The sequence below is a fragment of the Bombus pascuorum genome, chromosome 6, assembly GCF_905332965.1.
Source record: "Bombus pascuorum chromosome 6, iyBomPasc1.1, whole genome shotgun sequence".
Classification (NCBI taxonomy): domain Eukaryota; kingdom Metazoa; phylum Arthropoda; class Insecta; order Hymenoptera; family Apidae; genus Bombus; species Bombus pascuorum.
Window position 1 is genome coordinate 5,808,100 of NC_083493.1, and position 25,192 is coordinate 5,833,291.

The following is a 25,192-nucleotide window of genomic DNA, read 5'->3' on the forward strand; positions in this document are numbered from 1 at the left end:
CGTGCACTCTTTCCTCCTTTCCCTTCTTCACCACGCACTTCTCTTTTTCTCTTCTTTCTTTCTTTTCAGCCCTTCTTTTCCAGGTGTTCTTTTTCACGGTCTCTTTCTTTTTTCTTATATTACTTCCGTTTATACGCTCACTCTCTCTCTCTCTCTCTCTCTCTCTCTCTCTCTCTCTTGCTTTCCGTGAAAATTTTTTCAGTCTTTTCAAATCTAAACTAGTCACTCTTCGCGAATAATATTCTTCTAGAAGTGGAAGAAACACGATTGATTTTGAATGAAGGCTATAGAAAAAAGGCTCGATAATAATTGTGACACTGTATTTCTTTCTCCTTCATTCACCTCTTTCTTATCCTCTGTTACCAGTGTTTTATCACCTTCGTATATCCTTCTAAGAGAGAGAGAGAGAGAGAGAGAGAGAAAGTCCTCCGAACCTTCTTTCGTTCAAGGACTTTTAAACGTCTTCTCACTCGTTTCTCCTCGTTTCGACGTCGATGTAGCTCCTTTTCCCTCATACGAAAAATAACTCTTATTTACAAACACACTGAGTTTTTTTCTTTTTCACTCTCTCTCTCTCCCTTTTTATTACGCAATCCACGAATGTGTACACTCGCTTTTCGATACTCTCCCCCTCGTGTAATCCTTTTCGTTCCTAAGCCCTTTTCTGTTCTTTTAACTAATTTTATCAATTTTCAACAACGATACGTTCAGTTCTTTATTTTCTTTATTTTTTACTGCTAGCAATTCACTTGTCGTCTTACGCTGTAAATTCCACTTTTCGACGAAACGAATTTTCATTCAATTTCACTATCAACTTCCATGATCTTTGTGATGTTGATGTCTGAAATCAAACAGTAAACCATTAAAGCGCTATTTAATACTTGTGTCAACTAATTTATTTTTCTATAAAAAAGAATCATAAGTTCTTGCAAATCAAGAATTAAATTCATCTTGATATAAAGAAATTCTTGAAAAATTTTAAATTTTATAATTTCATTAATTATGGATCCACAAACCACGTGTACCACCTGTCTTGTAAATACATTCATATATATTCATATATTATTGATTGATAATTTTATGAAATAATTTAATTTTCTAAAAATTTCTACACTTAAAAAGATTTTAGAATATCGTATCGAGTACTTCTAATTACAGTGATATATTTGTCACCCAGCGTATAAAAGTTAGGTTAGGAACTGATGCGCGTGCTTATAATCTAAGACGTATTTGTTACTAAATTTGTTACACATTCATGCAACTTTAACCCTTACAAGAGAAACACAGAATTAATAGTGACAATAGTAATGATGAATTTTTTAACGAATACAATTAAATATCAAATAGATATTTAAGTAACGCAAAATTACTATCCAAAGAATTCATTTCTAAATGCTTTATTATTTAAAATGCAAGTATTAGATATATATGTATATGTATGTACAGTCGATTATAAATATTCGGACACTGTACAATTTTCAATAAATGTACAAGGACCAATAAAAATGTAGTATATTATGTTACACTACACTATATAAATAACAATAGAATAACAATAGAAGAAGTTTTTAAGTTATTATTTATTGTTGTGTAGATATTAGAAGAAATACAGAAAAATAGCGAATTTTCTCGTTACAAAAAATTTCGGGAACAAGATATATATACTATTCATTGCAGTAAGACTTATGATCTAGTACATCTATAAATATTAATTAACAATTAAAAAATTCAACAATGTCGTGAATTTTGAACTTGGATTGAGAAAATCACTAATGTGTTTTAATATACTATACAACCCTACTTTTTTACCACAGTCACACGTTACAAGTTATAAGAAAAAAAAGGGGAAAAGCATAATTCCTTTTCCACTGAAAATAAAGCATTCTTGTTCGTTGATATACCTTTTAAACGCCTTTAATTAAATATCGAAATACATATTTATATAAATTTTTAGCAAAATTCGAGAAGCATACTTCAACCAATAATTGTATATATAACTTCCTTCTTAAACATAAGATATAAAATACATTTTATAATGTCAATCCTATTACTTCCAAAATATATCTCGTAAGTAAGCTACCCAATAAGTGTCGACGGTAAACGTGTCGCCTATTATTAGGCACGTCGTTTCCGCATACGCGCACGTAGGATGTGTTATATATAGGTTTATTTAATGAAAAGAAAAGTAAAATAGTCTAAATAATTTTGATCCTAATCGAACTTAACAGGTTTTAATCGTGAACGTATTTCCTACAGCATATTTTTTTATTTTACAAATGTAACAAAGTATTATAGATAAAATTAAAATCATGAAATTTCGCGAGTATATCATTAAACAATCAGAATTTGAACGATAAAATTTATATTACAGAATAATAATTAATAATTACTTTAAGAACAAAATATGTATTTCTAGGTACTCATCAAGATGTATATATATAGATTTTCTCAATTTTATCATGGTTATGGCATTATGGATATTGTTAAATACTGATATAAAACTAGGTAAAGTTAGTTACAAAGAGCCAGTAACAATTTATTTAATTAATTGCTAATATTTTTATTTAAAAATATATAATTCGACAGCTTTAGATATTTTTACTAATAATTTAGTACTAATAATAGTGTTTGATGTGGCATAAGATTTTAAAATACACCAATTACCGATAACATACGTATAAAAATCAATCTAAAAGATGTATAAAAATTAAAATGATACAATCAAACAATACATAAAATTTTTCAGGCACAATAAAGAATCCTACTAAATAAATAATTAATAATGATCTAAATATAAATGCATTCTAAGAAGGAAACCAAATAATACCAAGATCATCTAAATTATATCTTTTTATTTTACTGGAATTTATAAATTTCTATATATTCATCAAAATGGAATAGCGAAGAAACAAGAAACCAAAGCTACAATTAAGAAATAAACAAAACAGAATAATAATTAAACAAGTAATACTACTTCACCTAACTTTATTATTTTAATCGCCCTTGTATTTCTTAAGATTATAAAAGAGATTATAAAATTATAAAAATTTTTTTAAAAATATTTCAATTTTATGGTGCTTTATTTACTAAACTTTTGATTTATTTTATTAATCATATCCTGTAATGCGTACTTCAGATTAATTATGATTATACATACATATATACATTAAATCAATAACATTGCATAAACAAGGAATGATATTTATATACATAATCTAGTTACACTTTATCAATTAATTTAGCCTATATTCGTTCATTAATGTTTATCGTAACAAACTATGTATAACAGATCCTTTGAATTTAAACATTAATCTTCACATATTATAAATATTCAATATCATAAAACAAAATGTAACACATTTTAAAAATGAAATTAAAATGTAAACAAATATTTATTTGTTTATAATTATTACTTTTCCTTAATTTTAGACATAGTAATAAAAGAAATAAAATTATACACTATAAAAGATGCATATTTCCACGATATGTCTTCCATAAAGCTATACTTTAACATTTTAAAACAAAGTATATATTAAATTGTTATTTAAACTTTTGTCAAAAAGTATCGTACAAAGCTTTAATATCAAATATCATATTATAAGATTTTTGTAATGAAGTATAGCAATGTATAATTTTTATCAAAAGGAAAAATGATATAAGTGATTTATAGTAACAATCAAAGTAATATTTCTTTTTTATTTCATTTTATTTATGTCATTGTACTTTAGACACAGAGCCTATTACAAGGAATTTTCTGGGTTTTTATTTCTAATTCCTTATACTATTATGCATTAGATTCTTATATTGGATTTTTAATGTTTACATTATTGTATATTGCTACCCTATTATAATCAAGTTAATATTATTGTGGACTACATTCATTTATTTTATGATAATTCAATTAAATTATAAAAACAGATATTGTATTATAAATTACTAACTGTATAATGCAAAAGAAAAGTTAACAATGTTTTTAATTTTGCATTAAAGTAAGCAACTGTTTTCTTCATTAATCCTCTAATCAAATGAATCATTGCTTTATACAAATTTTTATCATCAGTATTATAATTTCTATCTGCACATTAAAAAATATTTAATATATATCATGTAAAACACAGACATTCTTTTGCTTTATGTCTCCATATACATATAATATGTTTCTAGTTAAAGAAATCAAATTCTTAATGAGATTTAAATTCCAAGTGTATGTATGTGACATAATTTTATACTTTTCTTATTAACAAAAATTTTACTTCCATTAATTAAATGATAAAACTAATATTTTTGAATGTTTAGAACAACAAAACTAATATCAATATCCAAGATTTAATGAACATATAATATACATGATAACATAGTACACATAACACCAATTTAAAATTTCTCGCATTATTTTTTAATTCTGAAATATAAAATAGAAAGAATGATATTATATAACCATCTTCTAACATGATCTAGAATATTAATTACATGGCATATATTATGTACTTCTGTAAATATTCATATTTATTATAAAATATCTATTATAAAATTTTATGACTTTACATTTTTAAATAACTTAGATAAAATAATGTGCGATTTACAATGATAGTAAAAATGTGCTTCTTTCAATATAAATGAGATTATACTTCATAAATATATTTCATGTATTATAATATTAAATGATCTAATATATTTATAATATTTTAATTATTGATTTTAAATAGTTAACTCAGTTGAAAACTAAAAACATGACAATAATTTAATATGTACTAATGCGCATCATCTTAAAAAGTCAATACTTTTAAATCTACCATTAAATATCATAATCAGTACTACTTTATTAATTTAATAACTCATTTATTAATCAATAAATAAAGTCGTAACAATGCTTAACAAGTTATAAATATCAAAGTAATGAAATATCAAACAAGTCATAACATTCAAGATATTAGCAGTAATTAATTATCAAATTATAACTAAAATATGAATAACATGGAATATAAAAAAAATTGTGTAATATTATCATAATAATTAAATGTTTAGTTTATACATAAATATGAATTTTATATTTAAAAATTGTATTTCTATTAAGAATTACTGCAACCAATAAATCAATTTTAATCACAATTTGCATCAATAGTAAATTGCAAATCTTACATTATTCTACATTACTTGTTTCTTTTCATTGCACTTATACATTAATTACAGATTATATATAATTAATTAAACAATAATAAAAATTATAGATACAAGTATTTTAACAATTATATATCATTATTAAACATGCAGTATTAAAAACATAATAGTAAATATCACATATATGCACAATAATGTTGTTTCTTTTACACTGCAATATTCATTAAGAGCCTCTAATCACATTACTTAACACACTGTTGCATGTATATCTTTAAGTTTTTAGTGTTGTAAACATTTAACAAATGTAAAATATTTAAAAATTTGTTCACCTTATCAAAGTATAAAAAATCTAATGACCCTGATCTGTCGTTGCGTGTATTATAATAAATTATAAAAATAAATAATATAATAGATATAAAACAACTAATAATTGAAACTAAAAGAATTATCTATCTTTATGTCTACCCTCAGTAATTTTGATTTCAAAAAAACCCTCTCAAATCTTATAATTTCAATTTAAAATTACAATATAATAGTCTTTTTCGCTTTGCTTCTTACTCTCTAATGTTTTAAAAATGATGGAGGCTACATTGATTTTAAAAACTCAAAACTATTTTACATATTTTAAAATCCAAATATTCTAAGAATATGTGATTTCCTTTTTAAAATATATGATAATTTAGAATTTACAATATGGGAATGAACAATACATGAAGCACAAACTTAAAAGTTTCATACTATTACTTTAAAGTACAAAATACTTTAAAATAAAAAAATCATTAAAAGGTCAATGATATAAAACTTAAAATTTCTACAACACAATCAAATTTATTCTTATATGTTATAATCTAACTTTTATTTTAAAATGGAATTAAATCTATAACCAATTGTCATATACACTATTAAGTCTAACAATTTAATATAACCATAATTTGTTAAAAACCTGCAACTGCCAATAGGATATAGGAACTATTCAAATAGAATATAAAAAATATAATATTATACTGGCAATTAATAACTTGCTTTAATTCCTACTTGTAACCATTTGAAATACTTATATTAAATATTATGATATTACTTTTATTTTTTATAACCAAGTTAACATCATATTTGATATAATTTCAAAAATAGCAATATATTTCATGTAGTAAAATATGTCGCTTTACTAAGTGAACAATAAAATGATCTTGAATAAATCTCTAGTTGAGTTTTACCTTCTTCATTTTATAAAAAATACACCTTTTTACAAAAAGTAGAGAGTAAAACTTTATAAATAATAACAAATTGTAACAAGTTGATAACAATTAGACTAGACATTTACTGATTTCAAATTATCGATATACAATTTTGAAGGAAAAGGAAAAAACAATTACATTGTTTGAAATTCTTTTTTTTGTTTATTAACATGTATGAATAATGAAAAATGAAATAAAATTAAGATAAGATCAAGAAAAAGAAATGAGATAATTAACCGTATTAGAGGTTAAGTACTAATGATCAGTAACCTAACCTAGAAACATTCGTTTCTACACGAATCACAAAATCGTAAATTTAAAAGAAGAAATAAAGGATAAAAATAACATTAAAAATTAATTAATATAAAAAAATACAAGGACATTAAAAATAACTAAATCTATTATATACTATTTTCAGTCCATTTACCTTTTCGATGCAGTACGAACGTTTCAAAATACACAATACAATAAAATTTCATAATTTAAAAATTAAAGTTTTAAGAACTAAAAACAAAATAAATGAATTTTTTTGTTTATAAATATTCTTCTCTTCCTTCTTTCATTTTTTCACGTTTTTTTCTAACTACATTAATAAAAAGAATAATAATATAAATAAAAGTATAAAATTATACTTCTTTAGTTTTTTTCTACTACCAATCCCCCCCCCCTATATTGTTTTCCTTCTTTTCTCCCATTTTCTTTATCTCAAATAACTAATTAAAACATATGCTTTGCAAGAACAAATGATTACATATTTTTATAAATATTATATATTAAAATTTTGACTCACCAGGTATTTTTCATTGTTAGACACTTGATAAAATACCATCCAACACTTCACTAAAAAGTACAAAGCACAGATATTTTTCAACGATGCTGTTAACTTGTCAATAGACACACTGGTTTCTAAAAATTATAATTTCCTTTCTTCTGCTATTAAACAAAATTACACAATTTCCATCATTTACTCTTTCTTAAAATTGTTAAATTGACACACAGTGGGATGTTTTTCCAATTTAGCTGGTCAAAATTACTTCTGTTATTTGCTTGATCGATAACATGATTACTGACTTATTTGTGGTAAAATTAAAACAATTTAAAGACAAAAAATCATTAGAATTTTAATGGTTTAATTGTTATTATCGATAAATATAATAATATGTACATATAATTAAATATAACTAAGATATGTGTACAAAATGTATATTTTATTTCGGACTTTATGTATGGAAATTTATTTTTAATTTTCTTGGTCTAATCCTCCAAGTATTCTTCATGACTCAAAATGTAATTTTTGACAAATTTTAATTTTTCATCAATATCACAATGTTATTTTTGTTGCATTATATAAAATATATTCTGATATATTTCTCTTTGATATATATCTCTTCGAGTCATTGTTTTAACCCAAGATGGTCCTAAAAATAAAATTTTCAAGTAAAAGTAATCCTTAGTGAAAAAATATCACATATGACCATTTATTATATTCATAATGATCATAAAGAGATTCATGTGTTTTAACAAATCCTTTCAAGTTATGATGATAGATCCTTTAAATTTAACTAAAAAATTCCTTTCCTTAATGCTCTTTAAGTATGTTGAAATGAATGAAATTTTAATTAAAATGCTTGAGACTTATGCATCTTTACCTACTTCAGGAAAATCTAGGAAATAATTTGATACTGACAAATATCTTTAAAAAAAGGAAAAAGTGACGAATTTGAAAGATTATCGCGGAAATAAGCAACAAAATGTACGTTCGTTGTGAGACACGGTCAAGTTTCAATTAATCATCAGAAACTATACATGTTAATGTGAAGATGAAAACAGTTGCAGTTTATTGCCTCCGTGGTACTTGCCTTTCTCAGATAAAAAGTTATTTTTACCTGTAATGAGTTTAACAAAACTGACTTTTGCCCAACTAGATCGAGCAAATAACCCACTGTGCGACGTAAGAAACGTGCTTGACACCTTTTTCTTTGGTAATGAACGGTGTGGTCACGAAAATGGAAAAATAAATAGATCGTGACCATGAAATCAAATATTAACCGCACGCATAGTAAGTTTCTTATCAGAGAAGACACTAAAAAATCTTGTTGATAAGCTCGACTTGTGATTCTCACGGGCCTGAGTGGCGACCGTATTTCACACGTGGACACTTGTATCTTTTCGTGAATACGAGCGGTTAAAATGTCGGACTCCCACGCCACCACCTTCAGACAATTACACGTAACGGTTGACACTATACCGACACTGTATCAATGACACTAAGTGCAAAGTGCTCCATAGCATGATTATTTCAAGTTAACACCGTTATAAGAGGACACCAAACGAACGAGAAACAGTATACGTATCGCGATCAATCCGTCCATTTGTTCAACTAGTCACCTGTTAGAAGCAGACTGACTGATCTTTTTCCTGTGATTAAATCTTTACTTTGTTTTCACACTAGACGAATAATACCATCAAAGCATAATACACTTGTTACTCACAAGCGAACATCCTCATGTTAATCGCAAAAAGCGGTAGCGTGTTCTTTATCACAAGGAAAAAACAGCAGAGAGAATAACGAGAGCGCAAGCACGAGGAAAGACGAAAAAAGTCAATGGCTACCGTTTGTTTTCTTTCATTCGTTCGTTTGCTTGTTCGTTCAACTGCGACTACGTTGAATCGGGTTTAATCGGGTCAAATCGGCTCAATTCAGGTTATGGCCATCGGGGAGTCGAGCATGCTTTGCATGACGCGGCCCGACGACAGGTATATCACGTGGTTCGTCGCGTCCTTTCTCACAATCAGTCGCAACGTCACTGTAGTTCTTTTCAGTTGACTCGGTCAAGATATCGCACTAAGTCAATGTTCAGAAGTTGTCGGCAACTTCTCGCCCTATGAATAGGCGGTTCAACGTGCCTTGATTATTGGTGTGATCAAGTACATACACTAGTAGACATGCTGCATATACCACGTCGTGGTATGGTTCTGGCGCCGTCGGCGCTGCTGCTGCGGACGGAGAAGGCCGGAGTAATAAAACTGGCTGACACCCCCGCGAAAGCGCTGCAATGAACTCGCCCGGTTTGTAGGGTCAAAAGCACCGCGGCAAAATAATAACAACGCAGCCGCCACCACCGTCGTCGTCGCCACCGCCGTCGTCGTCGTATAGGCTGAGGGGTCAGCAGCGTCGCAACAGTAACCGCCGTCACGAACGACCTTCTTAAAACGAGTTGATCCCGTTGTTGTTGTCTCTGCTGCTGTTGCCGCCGCCGCCGCGAGAGAAACGGCGCGACGCCCCGACGCGGCGGAAAGTTGTCAAAACAGCACAACGTCGCGCGTTACCGCTGCTTCTGCTCCTGCTGCTGCTGCTGCTGCTGCTACCACTACTACTACTACTACTGCTGCTAATGCTGTTCCACCTTCTCCTCCTTCTCCTCCTCCTTCTCCTTTTCCTTCTACTGCTGTTGTTATTGCTATTGTTGCTGCTCTTGCTGGTGGTTGTTCGCGGCCGCGGGTTTTGGCGGGTTTCCACGAGCGACGAGCGCGCACACCACTGGCACACACCGCGGCCGCCGTGCATTCACCTCGTCCTCACACCTTGCGCCACCGCTGTCGTCGCCGTCACTGTCGTTGTCGTTGTCGCCGCCTTCGCCACCACTTTTAACGTTATTATTTTTGCCTTTGTTATTAGTATTCTCCTCTCCGTCGTTCTTTCCGATATCTTCTTTCGATTAAACTGTATTACTTTGTGTTGTCGCGATCGGTTTTTACCAAGATTTCCTCGTGCACCGAGACCAAACCAAAAATCGTTTCGCCACGCTACTTTCTGACACGCCGAGAGATTACACACCCTTAAACTAACCTTGCCACTCTCGAAACGACCGGTTCCAAATACTGACTCACAAACTAACGCATACAAACTATTCAACGTCCTCCCACTAGACACGAGATTTGTATCCCCTAATCGCGGATATACCGCATCACTTTCACGGGCGAACATGGAGCTCGATCCATGCCGAATGTTTTCTAAAACGTCCGCATCTCCGTCTTGTGGCGCTTCTCATCTGTCGTTCTTCTCTGTCTCTTAATACTTTCACCTCTTCCCACTGATCATCAGTACCTTTTCCATGTGGTTTTTGCTCATACTCAGGTTTACCAACCCTATTTGTGATGTAAATTCAACTATTTCAATTATTTTTAAATAAATATTTTATAATGTCACTTTTTTTCAACCTTACATCTTCACTTTTTTAAAATTATTTTTTTACTAAAATTATATAAATATATCTTTTTTACATTATTTTAAACAAATTGCTATTAAAAAATATATATACATATATGTATATATTTATATAATCTTGTAAACTAGGTTATATAGTACTACAAAGCACTAGATAATTGAAAATTTTTAATTTTAATAGGTAGTGTATAAATGGACTTTTAATAAACTTTCAATTTTTAAATGATTTTTCATAAGTATTACATATCTTAAACTCTACAATGATATATATTATAGAATAACGTATATATACATACATATATACTTATGATAGTATTATTGATGTAATACTCTACCTGTCGATGTAATATCTAATGAAACAATTCAATAATTTTATTTAGCAAAACTAATCAGTAAAATATCGTTTATAAAGTACAGAATCAATCTATACGGAAAAATTTTTTATTTTTTAATATATATTATAAGACAATTTATTTAAGAATTATATAAAAATGCAAAATTTTCCTTACATTATCATTAAAAATTTCAATTATGAAATTATAAAATTCGTTTTTTAAATTTCTCTTTGATTAAGGAAAATAATTTTTTAAATCAAATATATATGCAACCAGTATTAAATACAATTTTTCGTACAGTTTATTATAATAAATTTAAATATATAAATTTCCTATACGTAATATTTAGTAGATCTTGCGGCGCTATTATGCAATCTGTTCTGTAAATAGCAGTTTTTTGATATGTAATGTTAATATTTTATGCAACAACTATAACTGTATGAAAAATAGATTATTGCGTTAGTAGTTATATCGTAATTAAAAATTATTTAAAGATTCTTAAAAGATAACATTTTAATAATTTAAATATCCTATTCATACGAAAGGAGAAACAATGCGATATCCAAAATATTCACCGTATCCGTAATAGGCTGCGTACCAATTTAATGCGCATATACAAACATTCTCCCCTAATCAAGTAGTTTTGATATTTTGATATTTATGCTCGGTGTTTGATATTTATGCTCTTTCTGTATTAAAAAATATCGTCATTTTCACATATTGACTTTTTAATTATAAAATATAAACGATGGATAATTCTCCCGCTTGAAGTATAAAAAAAGCCTTTAATACAAAGTTTCAGCAGTTCGTATATTTTAGTTTATTATTATCTTGATTATTTATCTACATTTTCATACTTTTAATTTTTTTACTTTTTTCTAAACTAGGCACTATTTACGTCATAAAATGTTATTTCAACACGATAAATGTTGGTTCTGAAGTTTCTATGACATAGAGCTTATTATCGGAATATTTATATGAATGTTTTGAAAACATTACATTCGAAATAGATAAGGAACTAAAGAAAAATTGCAGAAAGAAACATTGCCTAAAGGCTTTTTATGTCAGATATATTACATACTAAATATCATACTTATGATATTTCAAATAAGTTTTGATACTCTTATATGTATGTATCATTTATATGTAATAACCTTAAACTTATGTAAATTCAATATGATAAAAAAAAGTAAAAATACCATGTTATAAATTACTAATAAATTATTATTTTAGGTCTAGCTCAAATGAAAGCTAAGAAAATAATAAAACAAAAAATGGGAAATATTTCCTAAACAAAATGTCTATCATAAATTGTAATATACAAATAAAGAATTAGATATTCATTTATACATTTTCATCTTTACCACGTTATATAAGTTATACAAGTTTGATAAGTTCTTTTGGACATAAATAAACTTGGGAATGAAATACATATATAATTTTATTATAAAAGAAAGTATAAACAATAATATTGTTGCTAATTATGAAGATTCTATTCCATTTGTTTCTTTGCTTTTGGAGCAATTTAAAAAGGGACGTAAAAAATTTCAGTATTTTAGTATTTTGAAGCATTTAATCCATAAACAAGAATCTAATCCAGTAAAATCAAATTGCAAGTATCATATTAATAAAAAGCAATTGAAATTATTTTTTAATCTTACATTCGCTAAAGTAATTCCTCTAAACACGTTTGAAAAATTGAAAAATTTTTTAAAAGTACCGAAAGCTACTTTCCACTTATTACATATACCATGTTTTATACCACTTAGTTTGAAACCTTTTATTGAAAAATTAGATTTATGTAACAGCACCCTTTTAACAAAAGTAATTACATTCAATGAATTTGCATTATAAAAATATATTTATATATTTTAAATCTTCAGTAATCTGTCTTAAGCAGTTGCAAGATATTAAAAGTACACAGACACATGATGGGTTATAACAAAATTTGTAAAATGTTTTTTGTTAAATTTCTTTTAAAAATATTGTATATTTATTTTCATATGACATCAGATTCTAGAAACAATAATGTTGTAATCTAAAGAATTACACAATATGCATTCAGCTCAGAACTTCATCCAAATGAAATTTTTCAAATTAAATTTGGAAATCCAAAGTAAAGATAAAAGTAAATTTTAAGTTATATTATAAAATATTATAAGAACAAAATTAAATCCTGTATATAAAATATTTCATTAGAAATATATTAATATTACATATGTAAAAACATCCAACATAAATATTTGTAAAACTTAATAACACTTATCAATAAATAATTTGATGAACATTATAAGCATGCCTGAGACCTTAGATAACATTTTATTGTGTCACTTTCTTCTATTCATAAAGTTATTACTAAAATTATGTATTAATTTGAGTTATGCTTTCATTTTACACGTTTAAAATTTGACAAAACTTTAAATAACTTTGTAACAGTACTGTTACAAATACAGATTTATAACATTTTCGAAAATTAAAAATACTTTTTGATATGCTTTATTTACGAGAATAACGGTAAACGTCATTTCCGTTAACATTCAGCAATTCGTCGTAAGGAACATATGATATTTTCCCCCAAAACGTTTGTAAATCGTAAGCAATGGAAATAAACCTTAGGTTAGGACAGGTTAGGGTGTAGAATGTTGTATATTCATTATCTGTCGGTGAGTGATTCTCTGAAAGAAAATTAATAAAGTAAACTAAATTATTCATCAATGTAGATGTGTAATGTGTAGATACTAATTCCATATTTACTTATTGTTATCTTTATATAATGTATTAAAATCTAATATTTGATTTTTATAACTGCTATAAGTTGACAATAATATTTTTATATGTTCATATTAAAATTTGAAGATTATAAAAACTGGATTGTTTCATTGCTCGTATTATTTACAGGTTTAAATATACAACTTCAGAGAAAAGTGCATTTATTGTATTTCTCTGTAATAAGAATTTAAATACTAAGTTATACAATGTATCACTCTTAAAATACATTGTGGAATATGTGAACAGATCAAAAAGCAATTTGAAATTTGGAATTAAAAAATAAATACAACAATTAATGCATTTTGAATGAGATAAGAGACTTTTGTACAAAATAAAAAGACTTATTTGTATTTCAGTAAAATATTATGTAATAGCCAATATTATATACATTATTATATATTTAAAAAAAGATATAATTTAAAGAAGATCAATTTTTTAAATATCTTATTGATGTGTAAATTATTAAATGTTTAATAGTACTAAAAAAAAAGACAAAACAGATAAAATTTTGATAAATTTGAAGTAAAAAATATTATATGCTTTTAAATACTTAATTAAAAATGTCAAAACATTGTGACATATGTTCAACATATTTTCAAGATGAATATGCCTTGCAAGGTCATCTTGCAGGTAAGAAACATTTAAAAGCACTGGAACGATTGCAAGTTATGGAAAGATCAATTGTTGTTTTGCCATTACCGAAATTTATTCCTGCTCATAGACTTATTCATTTTTTTCAACAATATGGTGTAATTAAAGGACATCAATTTGGTCCAAGATATCTCATAGTTGAATTTTGTGACAGGTAAAATTATATTTAATATTGTTGTATTGTTTGATATTGTAATTATATTTATAATCTTCTTGTTGTAGAAGTTCTGCTGAAGCTGTATTAAATAAACCAATTTGGATAGATAATGTAAAGTTGAATATAGAAAAAAGAAAAGCACATAATAGTGAGTATTATTATTCATTTGGAAAAAAAAAAATATTTTTATGTTTATAAATTATAAATATCTTCTTTTAAGATTTAAAAAGATCAAAATCAGAGAAACAAAATAATCCCATGGAAAATACAGATTCTATAAGTTATGATAACATAAAATATATATTTGAAGAAGAATCTACATTTGATAATCAGTTAATGATATTTTTAAATGCAGTACAACTTACTGATATTGAATTAGAAACAAGATACAAATCTATTTGTACACAAATGGATAAAATATTTAAAGTGATATTTCCAAGATGTAAAACATATAGATTTGGTTCAACTCAAACTGGATTAGGTTTTAAAGAATGTGATTTAGATATATATATGGATATTGGTGAGACACAATTTTTTATCCAATTTTATTATTATTTTATAATACATGTATTTATATTATTCTTTTTAATAATAGTACATATCCTTTTATTGAAGGTGAACCAATAAATGAAAGTAAAAGTACATCAACAGATGCATGGACTATGCATAAGATTTTTAAAGAAGTAAAAAAAATTATGTATCGAATGAACTGTGTTTTTTCTAACATAATATTAATTCCAAAAGCTAAGACGCCTATTATAAAATTTTATTATGTTAGAACAAATGTTTCTTGTGATATCTCATTCAAAAATAGTTTGGGTGTATATAAAAGCTATTTGATAAAATATTGCATATCTCTTGATAACAGGTTAAAACCACTAATGTTGCTTATTAAATATTGGGCACGACATTTTAAAATATCAAGTGGACGGAAAATATCCAATTATGCTTTAGTGTTGTTAATTATTTTTTATTTACAACAGCCATCTGTTAATATTATTCCTCCTTTAATGATATTGAAAAATACATGTCGACCACAAATTATAAATGGATGGCAAGTTAATTTTGACACAAATGCAGTAATACCACCAATTACAAATAAAAATAATATTCCACAACTTCTTCATGGCTTTTTCTTTTTTTATGCGACTTTTGAATTTAAATCGCAAGTAATATGTCCTATAGATGGAATGGTACACACAGAATCAGAGTTTAAAAATATAAAAAATTTACCATCATGCATGAATAGATATAAAGCATGTGTAAAAGAAGATGAATCTCTCAAATTCAATGTTAATAAACCAATGTGCGTACAAGACCCTATAGAACTATGTCATAATGTTACAGCAAGCACACAAATTTCCACATTGGATTCTGTTGTAAGATATTGTGAAATTGGTGCAGAAATTTGTGCAATATCTAGTAAAAATGATTACAAAGATCTAATGAAAACTTTGCTCACCACAGATCTTAAAAAGAAAGGTAAATTTAATATTACAATTTCTGCAAATCAATTTCAATATGGATCAAATAGTATGGAAACATGTGTAAACACTACAGAAAAAACGAAATTTTCAAATAGTGACTGGTATTCTACTATTTTTAACATAGTAAAAGATATTTTTGAAAAAGTTTTCATGGTACAGGTTGAAGTACTTCCAGTTGAAACAGAAGCAAAGCAGCAAAAAGTTGAGATGTTATCAGATGTGCATATAGAAAAACAGCATACAGTTACACTTCATTGTACTGGGACCCATTGCATATGGCGCAATAGACGAATTGACAATAATGTTTTAGATCCCAGTTTGAGTTGTTTGCAAAAGGAAGCTCTTGTGTCAAAACAAACAGTAGAAAATTGTGGTAAAGAAAAAATAATAAATAGAACAAATTTAGATTTTATTTATACATTTAAAAAGAAAGATCCCTTAAAAGTAATTTTAACTGTAAGTAATAAACATTGTGATGATCATGTTTTTCAAGAATTTGCCTGTTTTGCTAGAGGTAAGATAGCTGAAATAATAAAACGAACATTGATACATATGCAACAATTTAACAAATCGTAATACTATATCCATATACATATAAGATTGATTATGTATATTAGGTACCTAATTCTGGACCAAAACATGAAAAATAATAGGAATTACATCTTTATCTGTATTATAAACTATGAATTTTCTTCAAAACTGTATTAGATTATTGTAGATTTTTTAAAAATATAGATATTAATTTCAATGTTATTAGTAAACCAAAACTAAATTTAAATAAACCTTCTTATCTATTTATTCCACAAATCTTCCTTTTATTAGTAAATATGATTTTCATACTGTAGAGGATTATTTATTAACTATTAAGTTACAAAATACATTACAGCAATTAATAGTTGTATAATAACAAAATAAGTAATATAAATTAGATGATATAAAACGATTCAATACAATATTATATACAAAACAATATTTGTATTGATATGATATATACACAAAAATTTTAGGCTGCTTAAACAATTTTATTGCTGTTTAATGTTTCAAAATATTATTGTATTTTTTTAAATCAATACACCATACATTAATTACATGTAAAGAAAGCTTTTAAAAGCTTAATTTTATATCATGTATGGATTTAGATAAACCATAAAATTAAGATATCTACTTTCATTAATTACATAAGGCTGATAATATATGATGTACAATAGTACAATTTTTATTTTCATTAATAATGAGTATTTTAAAATAGATGTTAGTACATGTTTAAAAAAAATCATACATACAAAAATAATATGAATATAATAATTCTTTAATCGTTTCTTCATGTTTAAATATTTTATTCATCAAGAAAGACCTATTCAAAAAAACATCTATTTATTTTTACAAAAACTTACAAGATATCACAAAAATTTGAAGTTATTAATATACCATATTAATTAAATACATATACATATACATATTAATTAAAATACCAAATTTATATCACAATTAATTTTGTTATTTCTACTTTTTGTTACAATTTTATTTTATATAAACATATATGTACATATTTTATTAATCTTTGACTACCAGCTACAAAATGAAATTGATTTACATGGATTTCTCATTTCAACTGTCATAATACCTCGATATACATTATAATTTTACATATATTATTATATATACTTTAACTTAGTCTTAATTATCCTCTATTTAGTCTATATACTTAATTACTTTAAAAAAATTTATCTTGTAAGTTCAATTTTGTTATTATTGTTGTGAACTGATGTAGGACTGTGGCCCCCTCTAACGTGAATATCTTGGATGGTAATAGGGTAAATTCTAACGCCGCGAATCTAACTGTATAACAGTGTACCCAAGGCAATGAACAAAAGTTATTTAACAAATTTATTGATTAAATGTTAAAATTATTTATCAGTAACAACTGTCATCACTCTCAAATTTCGCATTTACTTTCGTTACCGTGAGAAAAAAAATTACCAAGGCATAAATCGCTCGCTTTCTAATACTGTAAACCGCAATCAAATTAATGTTTATTAGCATTAGTTAATAAGAATTTGTCTTATTGAATAACAAATAAATCGGCTACTCAACAAATAAATTTACTCTGTGATCCAAAAACAGAGAGAATCGTTAGAATCGTTGAACCGTTAGAACTGTCACGCTGAGCTCAGAGTATAAATAAATTTCATAAAAGCACAAATCCTTGTTAAAATAGTCAATCTATTATAAATATTCAGTTTTAAATATAATCAGTTTTAAATATAAATTATTGTTTAAGTTAATCTTCCTCGTTGTGTATTTCTTCATTCGAACGTTGAATTAGTTTTCGAATTGTTTCAAGTTGTAACGCAAACAGAATGCTTCAGTACTCTACGGGTTGTAACGTTGTTTTAAATATGAGCATTTATTATATGATATATGTATGTATATACCTATAATCTGTCGAATGAGGACAAGACAGAAACTCGAGTATCACTAGTGAGTAGCCAATAGTGGCAATCGCAACAATCTCATTTTGTTTGCGCTTACTGCCTCGTCTCGTTGGACCACGATTACGATCATACAAACAGGTCTACACACTGATATACTGAAACCTAGGGAAAACCATCCGAAAATTGAGTCATATCTAATTGTGAAAGATAAATATGGAAAGTCAACAAAGTTCTCGTTCTTGTGAGACGGAGATAAATAGAGTGTCACTGTCTCTGTTCGAGACATTCATAGTATGTCACGCATGCGCAGAATAAGGATCTTCTTATGTTTAATGTTGATATTTTACAACTAGTCACGACTCAATTTTCGCATAGTTTTCCTTAGGCTACAGTATACGAGTGTCAAAATATGTTTATATGATCGTGATTTCAATTTTCAATTATAAATTAAAGATAAAATGATGATATGACTTGTAGTATTGTTTTAATCATGGACCTAGGGGTCCCAATATTCCCATGTTCATGGTTTTAATGAAAGTGTAAAAGCAATAGAAATAAAAATAAACATGTCATTTCATCTCTTTCTTCTAAAAATCATAAGCATTTTTTGCGTAATAGATCATTATTATTAAATTCATATTGTATTACACACGTCTTAAAACATTTGTGGGGACGTCATATTTTAACCTAGAAGTATTTCTACGCTTTTAATTATATTTATTGTCCTTTGTATTTAAAAAGATATAATTCTAAGAAAATATATATATATTATTATTTCTCGATATTAAATTTTTTCTATGTTTGAATGCATATAAAATGATTTCTAAATTTGTAAAATTTTTTAAAATGGAAAAATCATTAATTTTATTGTGTTTTAAAATTACAAAATTTGGATATGTACTTAATATATGAAAAATGAAGATAAATAATACAGAACAATTTTTAATTTAAAATGGAACTTGAAATTTTTTGTACATGAATATAATTTTTCTAATTAATACATATATGTATAGTAAAACGTTATTTCAATTTTATTTCTCAATATTGGTCATAGTTTAACAATTCAGTTACATTTATAAAAATGGTTAATAATAAATAATAGAATGAGGCAATAAACCATGATTAATGTAATACATGAAATTCATAATTACCACATATTTGCATTTGATTAGTAATTCAATGATAGCATAAACAGTATTTTTCTTCCACCTGTTTGTATTGTCCCGTAAAATGTTTATTCAACAAAACATATTACATATAAATGATTTTATAATTTACACCTTAAATATAATGTTATTATATTCCGTCAAGTGTATTTATATATATATATATATATATATATATATATATATATATGCATTTGATTATTTATGATGTAATGTTCAAATGCAATCTGTATTTCAAATATATTTTTATTTTAGTAATAATTTTTAGAATAATTTTAACATATGACGCAAAAATTTAATTTCTAAATAAAACGATAAATTCATGCCTTTCTTTCAAAATTTTTGCAAGAATAGACTATAACTTTTTTAATATATCAGTATATTTGATTACATGGTTCTACATTTAGTGTTTGTGCTTTATGCAAATAATTTTAGAATTTTCCACGAAAATTTCCACGCCCGCGATAAGATCTTCCACCTGAATGCTTTCCTCTGTACACATGTTTCATTAGTGAACTTGATCTACCTCTTGGTAATTTTCCTCTTCCATGCCAATCTGTTCCCCTTTGGAATGTATGTTCCAATTCCAATTCTTCTGCAGAATCTTCTAGCATCATTGGACTCTCACCTCGACTATGATCACTTCTGTTTTCATGAAATTCATCACGTCCTTCTAAAGAATGCCTGTAATTAGGTGAGTATCTTTCATGGACATAATGATCTCGCACAGATCCTTTATGGCTGGAGAAATTATCTCTGTTTCTTATTGGAGATTCTAATTTCATATTTCTTGAACCATGATCTAAGGAAGATATAGAATCTATACGATGTTTACGATCATCAATTCTTCTAGGAGGTGATACCGTTCTATTCCAAGTTCTTTTTTGAGAAGAATTACTTAAACTCCATCTCAAGTCGTCAGCCTCTCGAAATTTAGGTGTACAATCAAATGTTTCACGCACATTCCAATCTAAACGATCCATAATAGGTCGTTTTTCTTCTTTAACAGCATATTGTAAATCTTGAGGATATACTTGTACTTCAGAATCTACCATAGTAACACTCGCTTGAACAAATTTCGTATTTGTTTCCACTTCATCAGTTTGACAAATTTTTTGGTGCATTTGTACATTTTGCTTTATGGAAGTTAGATGTTGTCCTTCCTCTTCTTCCCAATAGATTTTGCTTTTGTTCTTTTGTAAAAGAATCGAATTTGACGAATATACATTTTGTTCACTTTGTATATTCTCCTTCTTTGGATCATAAAAAAATCGTCCTTTCATTTTTAAACGAAGATCTTCAATAGGAAGTTCGCGTAAAGCGTGTTCACAGTGACGTAATATTTCTGGTTTGAATCCTATTGTGAAACAGAAACAAAATTACGTAGAATTAATTTACTCATTTCTATATCACTGTACTTGAATTAGGTTGACAAGAAAATAATGTTAAAAAATTCATTTAATAATGTTGCTTTACTTAAAGATGAACTGTAGAAACTGTAAAACCATTATAAGTTGGTAAATTAAACTATTCTTACCTGGATACAAGACTGGCAGACTAGTTGAATCTAAAAAATGTATAAAACGTGAGAAATAAATTAATAATTTTGTTTATTAAACATAAAAAATGTTTGAAATATTGTATATATAGCTTTGAATAGTAATTAAATCAAATATATTCGCACCTTTAGCGGAAACAGATGCTTCTAACAGACTGGATAAACTTGTTTTTTCAAATTGCTGTAAAATTAATTCATAAGACAAATATTAATGTTTTCATATAAGATTTAAAAATTTAACTACACACTACATGAAAAGGTACATAAAGATATTACTCATTAATTTCAAAGTAATATTTGTTGTTTTGTGTGTAATAATACAGAATAAAATATATAGCTATATAAAAAAGAATTTTTTGTTATAATATATAACAAAATTACTTTTGTATCTGAGATGACTGGTGGTTCAGGAGTCTTCAATCGTTCTTCTTGTGAGGTATGATATCCATTATAAGAATCCGTAAATCTACGTTCCCTGTAGTTTTGTGAGATTGTGTCCTTAGATTTATTAGAAAATTCAAAATTTTGAATTGGAGATTGACGAGTGGAAGGAATGCCATGAGATGAATTATATGTTTGTATATGTTCCACTGTAGAGGCAGCAGATTCATGTTGTGGGGATAAAATTGGTGCTGGAAGAAGAGCTGGTCGATGTGTTGATTGAATAGAACCAGTATTTGGTTGATTATACATTACTGGGCCAGAAACATATTCAGTTTGAGGTAATGGATGTAATGGAACAGAATCAAAATTCATTGGCTGAGATGAATTTTCAAAGTTCATGAAAGGTGGACCACCAGTTGTTATATTTGATGACATCGGTGGTGCTAATCCAGTTTGATGCATGTAAGATGGTATTGGCATTGATGGTCTAGATTCTGTTTCTTGCTGATATACATTATTCATTAGAGGTGATATGCCATCCATAGGCGAAGGATGTGTATATCCAGAATTCATGTGTGATGTCATTATAGCTTCATTCCTTAGTTGCCTTGTAAGTTCATTAATAAAGGGAGATCGTTTCCTTCGACGTTCTAATGATCTACTTCGAGTTCGACTTCGACGACGAGGGCTGTAACGTCTACTAATTGGTGAACGGCTGACCTTTCTTCTAAGACGTTCCATACTGCGACTTCGTTGTCGATCACGGGACCGACTTCTTCGGCTTGACAATTTAAATTTTAAAAATTAAAATATTTTATTAATTTAAACCGTTAATAAATTTCACCAGTATAATTTAATAAAAGCAAAAGACTTTTTACATCAAATTTAGATTTTATATGAACTTGTTTTACAAAATAGATTTATATAAGAAACATTTTTTTATATCTACAGTAAAACTTAAGCAGTTATATACGCTTAAAAATAATGTCCTCTCACCGTTCATGTATATTTATACGTCTCCTGTGTCGTTCAGCACTCCATCTTCTATCTGCACTTGTTCTTCGTTCCCAACTAAGTCGTCTAATTGGACTTCTTCGTCGTTCTGGACTGAATCCAAAAGGGCTTCTACGAGCACAATTAAATCTTGGACTTCTTCTTTTGTCAGGACTAAACTTCAGTGGACTTCGATGTCTCTCATTGCTCATCTTGAAAGTACTTCTACAACGTTCTGGACTTAATATTAGAGGAGATTTACGTCGAGGAGAATTTAGTCTAATTCTGTCTGGAGTTCTACGCCGTAATGAGTTTCCTCTTTGACGTTCTATACTTCTACGTCGCTCTCGGCTCCTACGCACATGCATCTGTGCTTGTTCTATATTTTGTCTCTCTGTAATGCTCTGAATGGCTTCAGTTTCTGTACCTGGAGGTACAACATTATCAGAGTCCAACAAATGTTTAATAGCTTTCTCTTTTTCAGCTAGAAGTTTGCTTTCATTATCTCTTTTTGTACGTATTTTGTCCCTCTCTATATCTTTTGTGCTTTTAGAAGGATCGCGACGGATTTCTTCATGTTTCTTTTCTTCTCTCTTCGGCCTTTCACGATTGTAAGATCCTTTGTGATCACGTCGATATCTTTCCCTATAAGTAGGCTTATAATAATTTTTTTCTGTATATTACTAATTATTCAAAGGGAAGAATTTAAATTTTTAAACATAGACTATATTGATTTTATAATTAACATTAGTTATTAAAATTATGATATGTATAATTACAAATTATAAACTGATTCTATGTGAAAGTTTGTTGCTATTATAATATTTTATAATAATTTGTAATTATTACATAATATTATATAATAAATTCATTTTTATGATATAAGAAATAGTTATAACAATATGGATTTTATATGATTAATGCTACCTAGAAGGACGTTTTTGTTCTTGATCCTTAACATGGGTAGTTTTAAATTCAACTTCACGACCCTTTTCTTCATCACCTTCCCAAGCATCAACAACATCTAAACCTTCCATAAAATCTTCATCATCAAGAAATTCTTGAAGTTCCTCATCTGGTATATCCTTTAAACCTTCAATTGCACGTTGAACATCTTCATTTGTACTTTTTAATGTAGATTCTTTCTTATCAACACTTTGTTTTGTATAAAACTGATCCATTGATTCATTTTGCACATTGTTCTTAACACTTGAATCTTTCATTTTTTTTGCTAAATCACACATTTTTCTGAAAGATCAACTAAACTGTTCAGTTAACTAAAAACACTATAAAATTAACATTTCATATCTTTCATGTCATGATAAGTTTATAACAAATATTCTGAAAATTTGATTTTTGGTTTATGATAATATTAAGTTGATTCAAATGTTTCCAAAGGACATTATTATGTTATAGTCTTAATTTTAAAGTTTACAATATATCTACTTGTAATGATATGTTTTAGTAAAACATTTATGTAATAGATATATTAAAACGTAATAATTAAAGTAATACAAAATTTTCATTATTAAGTACATTTAATTTCTTTTGAATAATGTACTTAATACAATTATAGGTATTCTTTAATAAATTGAACTTTAAATAATAAACGCATCTCTTAACCTTTCGATGGAATATATAAAATTGACATTAACACTCTCATTACGTAAGTCGTATTATCTTTATTTAAAATCAAAATATTTAAAAAGTCGTATGTTTCTTGATTTTGTAAATGACGCTTATTATACATTTACGTTAAGAACCGAAGTTACAGTTGTTTGCCAAGTAGACTGTTCTAATAGGTAATATACGCACTTATTGTTAATAATACTTAGTACAATTAAGTACACAACACGTGACCTCAATGATAATTACAACGTGTACCAATAATGACATAAATGAATTACATTTAACTTGTCTCTTCTTAAACTCTATTATGTAGAAATATTTGAATCCGAGATATCCGGATCTTGAAAAGTCAACATCTATCTATTCCGCCATATTAGTTACTAACAGATTTGAGGTACGGTGTAAAACAAGGGTATACTCATATGAATTTCAATACGTTAATTAACAATATTAAAATGATACATTATTAGTATAAAGAATTATATTATTGATTTTAATCACTTCATTCTTTTATCAAATTTATATTAATCCCATAATAAGGGTTCATATAAACGCTTTCATTCAATTTGTTCCTTACAAGTACTATATGGTCATAAAAACGGGTCTGGTACTCGCTAGGGAAAATCGTCCATCTTTTGAATCAAAAAATATCAAGATGGCCAATAAGAATTGTTCTGCGAGCTAGAGAGATAAGTAGAGTATAAGTATGAATCTGCTCTGTTCGAACAGAAATGACTACTCATTTCTGGTTTGAAATATTCATAGTATCTATGTATGATATGTGTATACGTATTGCGCATGCGCAGAACAAGACCTTTTTTTGACCTCCATCTTGATCTTTTCCACTCAAAAGACGGACGATTTCGTCAATACTTTCGGTATAAGAATGTCCAAATTTGTTTATATGACTATGGCAGTAGTTTACACCTAGATGTAAATACATATATTATACTTACCACATTGAACAAAAAGAGGGAAATGAGCAATTTAAATGATACAAATATTATTAATAAATAATTCTAGTACTTTATTATATTTCTGAGGATT

The 25,192-nt window shown here is 27.3% G+C and overlaps 2 protein-coding genes, 1 long non-coding RNA gene and 1 pseudogene across 12 annotated transcripts; 1 reads left to right on the forward strand and 3 right to left on the reverse strand.

Annotated features, from left to right (window-relative positions):
* Positions 1-171: 171 nt before the first annotated feature.
* LOC132908212 (uncharacterized) lies at positions 172-10,443 on the reverse strand (annotated as a pseudogene).
* Positions 10,444-11,569: 1,126 nt separating this feature from the next.
* On the forward strand, positions 11,570-16,762 carry LOC132908033 (speckle targeted PIP5K1A-regulated poly(A) polymerase-like). 6 transcript variants are annotated; one of them, XM_060961578.1, is made up of 5 exons: positions 11,570-11,720; positions 13,815-14,490; positions 14,559-14,641; positions 14,714-15,013; positions 15,109-16,762. In XM_060961578.1, the coding sequence occupies exons 2-5, from the start codon at positions 14,246-14,248 to the stop codon at positions 16,554-16,556; spliced, it is 2,076 nt and encodes a 691-aa protein (XP_060817561.1). In that variant the 5' UTR covers positions 11,570-11,720; positions 13,815-14,245; the 3' UTR covers positions 16,557-16,762. The 6 variants fall into 6 exon arrangements, with proteins under 6 accessions (XP_060817561.1, XP_060817558.1, XP_060817560.1 ...); XM_060961575.1 differs by lacking the exon at positions 11,570-11,720 and adding an exon at positions 13,325-13,579; XM_060961577.1 differs by lacking the exon at positions 11,570-11,720 and adding an exon at positions 13,325-13,542.
* Positions 13,091-13,806, reverse strand: LOC132908036 (uncharacterized). The gene is made up of 2 exons (XR_009658296.1): positions 13,671-13,806; positions 13,091-13,591 (listed from the first exon to the last, which is right to left on the reverse strand). It is a non-coding gene; the product is annotated as an uncharacterized LOC132908036 (long non-coding RNA).
* A 3,047-nt stretch (positions 16,763-19,809) lies between the features above and the next one.
* On the reverse strand, positions 19,810-24,820 carry LOC132908032 (serine/arginine repetitive matrix protein 2-like). 5 transcript variants are annotated; one of them, XM_060961574.1, is made up of 7 exons: positions 24,424-24,820; positions 23,444-23,764; positions 22,520-23,161; positions 21,521-22,304; positions 21,266-21,320; positions 21,119-21,148; positions 19,810-20,938 (listed from the first exon to the last, which is right to left on the reverse strand). In XM_060961574.1, exons 2-7 carry the CDS (start codon positions 23,758-23,760, stop codon positions 20,013-20,015), a joined length of 2,754 nt encoding a protein of 917 aa, XP_060817557.1. In that variant the 5' UTR covers positions 23,761-23,764; positions 24,424-24,820; the 3' UTR covers positions 19,810-20,012. The 5 variants fall into 5 exon arrangements, with proteins under 5 accessions (XP_060817557.1, XP_060817556.1, XP_060817554.1 ...); XM_060961573.1 differs by having other exon boundaries at positions 23,444-23,776; XM_060961571.1 differs by having other exon boundaries at positions 23,444-23,802.
* Between the last annotated feature and the right edge of the window lie 372 nt (positions 24,821-25,192).

Bases quoted from the DNA above. Each gene is read 5' to 3' on its own strand.
- LOC132908033 (XM_060961578.1), top strand. From the start codon at position 14,246: ATGTCAAAACATTGTGACATATGTTCAACATATTTTCAAGATGAATAT. The intron at 14,491-14,558 runs GTAAAATTATAT...TTCTTGTTGTAG, and splicing joins ATAGTTGAATTTTGTGACAG to AAGTTCTGCTGAAGCTGTAT. The intron at 14,642-14,713 runs GTGAGTATTATT...TCTTCTTTTAAG, and splicing joins AAAAAGAAAAGCACATAATA to ATTTAAAAAGATCAAAATCA.
- LOC132908032 (XM_060961574.1), bottom strand. From the start codon at position 23,760: ATGTGTGATTTAGCAAAAAAAATGAAAGATTCAAGTGTTAAGAACAAT. The intron at 22,305-22,519 runs GTGAGAGGACAT...TAAATTGTCAAG, and splicing joins CGTATAAATATACATGAACG to CCGAAGAAGTCGGTCCCGTG. The intron at 21,321-21,520 runs GTAATTTTGTTA...TTAATTTTACAG, and splicing joins CAGTCATCTCAGATACAAAA to CAATTTGAAAAAACAAGTTT.